Source organism: Plasmodium gonderi (genome assembly GCF_002157705.1).
Source record: "Plasmodium gonderi DNA, contig: Chr13, whole genome shotgun sequence".
NCBI lineage: Eukaryota > Apicomplexa > Aconoidasida > Haemosporida > Plasmodiidae > Plasmodium > Plasmodium gonderi.
In genome coordinates, this window is record NW_021628938.1 from 1,893,245 (window position 1) to 1,900,596 (window position 7,352).

Here is a 7,352-nt window from a genome sequence, read left to right on the forward strand (position 1 = left end):
TACTACTTTCAGATCTCATTACACATTAGCAATTATTATAGTATCCCTAAACACTACACAAAACAAGTAAAGAAGGATCATTTTATGTTCTTATGGCCATTTTCCCGTGATCATTTTATAGTGAATTAATGCGATGATGGGTTCATATAAAAATATATAATAATAATGTTTTCATATACTTTTTATATTATACACTAATAAGATATTGCTAAAACACGTTAGGATTTTTTTTTTTTTTTTTTTTTTTTTCGTTTTTAAACGCTTATTGAATCATAAAAACCTATTGTATATATGTGTTACTGATCCATGAATTACAAAGAGGCGACCATATAGTTGACAATAGGATTACGTTATATATATAATAATTTTTTTTTTTATATTTTGATGTGTATATATTTCTGTGGGGACGGATGTTTTTTGTATACAAAAAAAGGAGCAAAAAGAAATATAAAAATAAAAACAAATAAAATGGAATATAATAGAATAACTACAGTATGCATGTATGACATTTTCATATTTGCACCGTTTTATTGCACACCGCATGAAGAGTATAATAATCTGTGAAAATTCATGGACGATCAAAGAAGAGAAAAACATAAAATTATTTATCCATATTAGAGTGGTGCAGAAGGCATTCCCAGTGTGTGCAGGTTTGGTTAGTGTCTTTGGATATATCAGTATTTAAAAAATTATTTAATATGTGAAACATGTTATTTCGTTATAAATATGAAGAAAGAAAGTGACACAATAAAGAAATATACTAAGTGGATATATGATATGTAACCCGAATTAAATTATCCATGTCTAACGAGCACTCATGCATGACTTAATAGACATTATATGCCTAGAATATTGCAAGGAAAAAAAAAAAAAAAAATACATAAAAATAATTATGCGAATGTGTAATTCTGCAGTGTAATTTTTTTTAATTCTTAAATTTATGCTTTTATATTACATGTTTTTTATGACATTTTTATGACGTTTTTATCACATTTTTATCACATTTTTGCAACTTTTATATAACGATTTTGTACCCTTTTTATAGTTTTTTTATAACGCCTTTTTTTTTTTTTTCGTAAGTGCACGACACATGCTGTTAGAGGAGCAATGTGTCAACCGCCCCAAATAAAATTTAAAGAAAATGTAGCAGAAGGTGACATACACCATACGGTCGGTGGATAAAAAATAAACAAATTTTAGTCTTAACAAAAAAAAATGAAAAAAAATTAAATTATTAAAATGGTTAAAATGATTAAAAATGTACAAACCATGCAGGGAAATATAAGGTATCAATTGATATAGCTAAATTTTAATTAAAAATATGTGGTAATATAAGGAGGCATAACAGTTTTGTTTTAACCTTTAATCCATACTCCCTTTTTCTTTACAAACAACTACATTGCTTCGTCAACTTTGTGGAGTCACACAACAGGTATCAGAACACGTGGTGATCCCTCAGGATAGCTACTGAAGTGTCAGCACACGTGGTGGGTTTCCCGCCCTCCCAATAAGCCTACTAAGGTCTATATTTTTCTTCCGTTTTTTTTTCTGTTTCATTCTATACTGTGCTATGTAAGCCGCTGCAAAATCATGCTGCCTTTTTAATTCTAGAAAATTTATAGGAAAATTAATTAGAGGGTTAAAAATATTTTCTTGAAAAATTTCGTCGTTTAAGTTGTACATACTTCCACGACTGACTGAATTTTGTTGTTCTGTTGCTTTACTGTTATTAGAAAGAAATTCATTACGTGTTGGATAATTATTTGGAAATGGTTTTCTAGAATATAACTTTCCATTTTGAGGGGATATTGATGATTCATTGTGGTTAGTAGAATTATCAATTGGTTCGTTATTGGAACTTTGATTCTTGTAACTTAGAATATTTGACATGCTTGTGGCAGTAATCTTAGATGATATCCCATTGGAAGAGGTCATACCAGTAGAACTAACTTTCTTCCCACTACATGACGCAGCTGAGAATTTCTTTTGATTATGAATTACTGACAATGGAACAATACTGGATTGGTTAGAAGACAAATCGTTTTTTTCTTCTTCTTCTTCTTCTTCTTCTTCTTCTTCTTCTCCTCCTCCTCCTACCCTTACGAATTTGTTATCTACTTCTTCCGCTTTCTTATTTGTGCCATGAATTTTTTGATTTCTAAGAATGGTATCAATTACATTTTTAATATTAGTGTTAATGACTAATTCATCTGAACTTATAGATTTTTGACAGTTTGGACATTTCATCATTTGGGATTTGCCTTCCCCATTATTTTGATCTCCAGATAAAGAACATTGTAAAGATGAATAATCGTTTTTTCTTTTTCTGTTATATCTGAATAAACATCCTTTGCAATATGTTTCACTACAACAGTGAAGGGTTATTGGGGAAGAGTACAGTTTTTTGCATAAAAGACATTTGTAAATGTTGGAGATTTTATCCACTCCTTCAGTTCCTTCAGAAGAAGAGTTATTATTATTCCCACGAGAAAGATTGTCATTTAGGTTCATAGTTCTGTCAGAGGTTTTGCAAGAAGTTCGATTATTAGCAGCGTTTGTATTCCCCAAGTCATTGACACCTAAGTAGATATTAAGCTTGTCATCTACGCTTCGATATAAATAAGCACTACCACTAACATCTTCAACATCTTTCAGAACTCCATAACTTCCATCCTTCAGTATATAAATTTGATCATATTTATTAATATCCTCTGGTTTAATTTTTGTTAAAAAATTTGTTGGGATACCTGTGGGCACTTTTATCTTTTTATTATTATTAAAAGAACTCATAGTACAATTTTTTATGCTGTGTCCCTTTTTTCCACACATATGACAGATATAATCAGGAGGCACTATTTTTGTATTTATATCCTCACTGTTCATATTGTTATTAGTTTTTTGTACATTTTTAGAATTATTATAACTGTTATAATATGTATTATTAATCATGGTAGTATTGGGATATCCACCATTTTGTAAACCATTTTTCATTTTGTAATATTTACTACTTTGATTTCCCATGTGGAATTTATTGTTTGTTGATATCATGCCATTTGGAAAAGTTATTTCTTCTCCTCCTCTAGATGAAGATACAGAATTGTAGGAATTTATATTCTTCGAAATGGATGACGAAGATATTTTTTTAAATTTATTATTTGGAGAAAATTGACCAATATTATTATTATTATTATTTTTATCTTTTTTGTAATAATTTATCATTTTTGATTTAGTATACTCAGGGCGTCGATTATAATACACATTATTCTGTTCCATTACTGATTGAATTTTCATATCTTCGTCTTCTTCATTATCTTCTTTCATTATTACGTTATTTCTATTGTATACATTCCATGGTTGTTTATTATTATATGGGTAGTTGGATGTTCTACTCACTTTAGGTAATCTATTGAATTCATTCTTATATGGCTTACTATCAATTGCACTTATGCTTATTGTATTTCCGTTACTACCAATGCTATTGTTGTTGTGTTTATCATAGTGATTGTTGCTACTACTGCTGCTGAGAATGGAATTATTATCATAAGTGCTTCCAATAGTGGTAGCGATGGATGTCTTGTTATTGTGAATTTGGCTTGGTTTCCCATTGGAGTTGGTATTATTTGTATCTTGCACATTTTTATTTCTTTCCAAATAGGAATGATTACTTTCGTGTAATAAATTTTTCACAGCATCTATACTACTTCGCTGTATTTCTATCACCATTCCATTTTGTATACTTTCATATTCACTTAATATTTTATTATTGTGATACAATAGTATATCTAAGCTGTTTTGCAAGTTTAAATTCGTCACATCTAAAATCTTTTTCTTAATTGTATTATAACTGCACGGCAAAGATAATCTTAAAATGTTTGCATTTCCTTTACTCCCCCTAAAATTCCAGTAGATAAATGTGTCTATCATTTTACTTTGCTACTATCGTTTCAATGTGTTTTTATTTTTCTCACCCTTCTCCTCTTTCACGCAATATTTAGTGTTACTATTCTTTTGTAAAATATTTAATAAATGCTTTCTTGAAAATATTTTATTCATTCAATATGTCCTAATTTCATCTGCATATGTATTACTAGTGCGAAGGATATGCAGAGGGGGGAAAAAAAAAAAAAAAAAAAAAAAAAACTACAGATTATACAAATTAAAGAAACAAATCACAAACACATGTAAAAAACGTATAGACAGATTCAACTAATGTTATGAAAAAAAAAAAGAGAAAAAAAGTGTAATTCGATGGGTCATGGATATCACATCATAGGTCTATTATTGTGTGCTTTTTTTTATTTTTTTTTTAAATTTTATAATAAATATTTTAGTTTACACTTTAGTTTACACTTTAGTTTATACTTTAGTTTATACTTTAGTTTATATTTTTATCTTTTCCCCTCTTTGTTTTCGCCTTATATAAACGTTCCTACGTTTTCGATATGAACAAAGGGACTTAATTTCTCATATCCCTACATGTTCTGCGTGTTAATTTTATTTGTTCTTCTGTTGGGATAAAAATTCTAACAAGTTGCTGATGGTTGCATAGCGACTATAAATAATTTCACCTTTTTCTGTCTTAGTACAAACATGCACATGTGCGTATATATATACACACATGTATGTATTTTTTTTTTTTTTTATTTCTTTTTAGCTTTCTCCCTTAACATTAAGTAAAAAAAAAAAAAAAAAAAGGCCAAACTTCTCTGTGTATGTGTGTGTGTTTAGACACGGGCTAGGGTTGATATACTGAATATTCATTCATATAACCCCAATTTTTCATTTCTCTTTTTTACTTACGAAGGATAAATGTGTTTTTCAAAAAAAAAAAAAAAAAGAAAAATGTAGGCATCTATATGTATACATATATATATATATATATATATATATATATGTATGATCAGGAAACGCTTATGGTATAGGTAAAATATCTCACACGTCAGGGAAAATGTGACTTTTTATTAATATATAAAAACAAATACACACAAGTGAACGTTAACAAAATGGATCTTTTTAAAATAGCCGGTTAAAAGGTGATTCAAAATTTTGCTGTTCTTAAAATATATATATATATATATATATATATATATATATATATATATATATATATATATATATATATATATGTACACATGCAATCATGTACATAGAATCGTTCACATTAAATCATACACAGAGAATCATGCACATACAATCATACACATACAATGTTTTTTTTTCTTCTTTTGTGTGCTACTGTTCCTACATTATACACATATACTTGCATATACAAACACAAAAAGGATACATAATTACATACACGTCTGTATATATATGTATATATATATTGTGCTGATATGCCTTTATAATTCCCGACAATTTAAATTGATTATTATATATTCCAACAATCCCAATTTAGCAAAAATTCTGCTTTATTCCCTCAAACTTGCAACAAAATGTTTTTCCTTATTACCAAATTTTTAATAATGTTAAAAGAATTCACAAAAATGAATGTGTATATATAGCAGTTCCTGTAAACCGTCATTTATAAAAGGTGTCCATCTCCCCTTTACTTGGCAATTATGCAAAATTGTACACATATATATATGCATATAATAATGTACATTGCAAATAAGCATATATAGATAAGAAAAATGTAATAAAACCTTATAGAACAAACTGTTAAAAAAAAAAGAAAAAAAAAAAAAAAAAAAAAAAAAAAAAAGAGGCAATTTCAATTCAATCTAAAGTTGCACATAATATTATATTATAAGTATATACATTTATACGTTTCATTTTCTGCTGATATTTGCTTATTCTAAATATAGTCTCAACGTAATGTAATGTTTTAATAAATATGTGTGTATGTATATGTGTGTGTGTTGAGGAGGGGGGTAATGCTTTGGAAAAAGAGCTAACTTGAACCTGAAAAGGTAAAAGGGAGAAATTTAATAAAATTTAAGTATGAAAAATATAGTTTCTATGATGTGCTCACATTTAAAAAATTTACATAAGATGAATCCGTTTAATAACCAATTATCATATTTTAAAAAAATAAGCATTACATATCATGTATACATAAAGTGTATAAATGCACTGCATTTACACAATGTCAATATATCAAGTGCACGTAGTGATCTTATATATTTCTTAGGATGGGGAATTGCTACTCATTCCCACACTTTCATTGCATTTTACATTAATGTGCACCTCTCATTCCTATTCATATAAGAGAGATATATTTTATTCAAAGCGAAAAGTCCTACATTTTACTGTTCAGGGTGGTGCCTTTTTTTTCCTATTTATTCAATATATAAAAAAGATACGACATGGGAAAAATAGAACAAAAAAAAAGACGACGAGGAAGAAGAAGAAGAAGAGGAAGAAGAAGAAGAAGAAGAAGAAGATGACGAGGAAGGACAAGACGAAGAGAAAGAAGAAAATGAAAAAATTATAATAACTCCCAATTGCTTGACAAAGCCTGAAGTAAAAACTGCTTCTGTAGTTACTTCAATCCTGTTGACATGCGTTTTAATTCGGGGAAAAGGGCTATATAAGTTTTCAAAAATTATAATCAACGCTATTGTTGGCTTTTATAATGTATATGCATTTAATGCTTTGCATGTATTTGTAAAAACAGGCGTCAATAATATTTACGGGTAATTATGAAATAAGTGAATTGAAAATGATTGAAAAATGTTTTTCGCTAGCGTGAAAACATAAAACAGTTAATGATGTTAACTAAACATTTTTCTTAGGGGCACAATAAAAATGTTAGAATCTCTTATGTTTTTGACATGAAAAAAAAAAAATAAAATATAGGGAAATAAAATAAAATGAAATAAATAAATTAAAAATAAATAAAATAAAAGTAAATAAAATAAAAATGAAAAAAAAGGTAATAAGATAAAATAGAATAAAAGTAAATAAAATTAAAATGAAAAAAAGAGTAATAAGATAAAATAGAATAAAGTAAAAAAAAAAAAAAAAAAAAAAAAAAAAAAAAAAAAAAAAACAAATTGAAAAAAAAAAAAAAAAAAAAAAAAAAAAAAAAAAAAAAAAAAAAAAAAAAAAAAAAAAAAAAAAAAAAAAAAAGAAAAAAAAAAAAAAAAAAAAAAAAAAAAAAAAAAAAAAAAAAAAAAAAAAAAAAAAAAAAAAAAAAAAAAAAAAAAAAAAAAAAAAAAAAAAAAAAAAAAAAAAAAAAAAAAATCACCCAATTGGGATGCGTTTATTATAAAATATATGAGTATTTTATATATCCGTTTTGTTTTGCTTTGGTAATATATGTATATAATCCTTGACTGATAAAATATAATAATATAGCATGAGCTGAAACCCTTTTGGGGGTGTTTAAAAAAAAGAAAAAAGGGGGT

General features: G+C 26.9%; 1 protein-coding gene across 1 annotated transcript; it reads right to left on the minus strand.

Annotated features, from left to right (window-relative positions):
• Positions 1-1,464: 1,464 nt before the first annotated feature.
• Positions 1,465-3,924, minus strand: PGO_133470 (hypothetical protein, conserved; the record flags this gene model as incomplete). Its single annotated transcript, XM_028689863.1, has 1 exon — positions 1,465-3,924. One exon carries the CDS (start codon positions 3,922-3,924, stop codon positions 1,465-1,467), a length of 2,460 nt encoding a protein of 819 aa, XP_028545664.1.
• Positions 3,925-7,352: the final 3,428 nt, after the last annotated feature.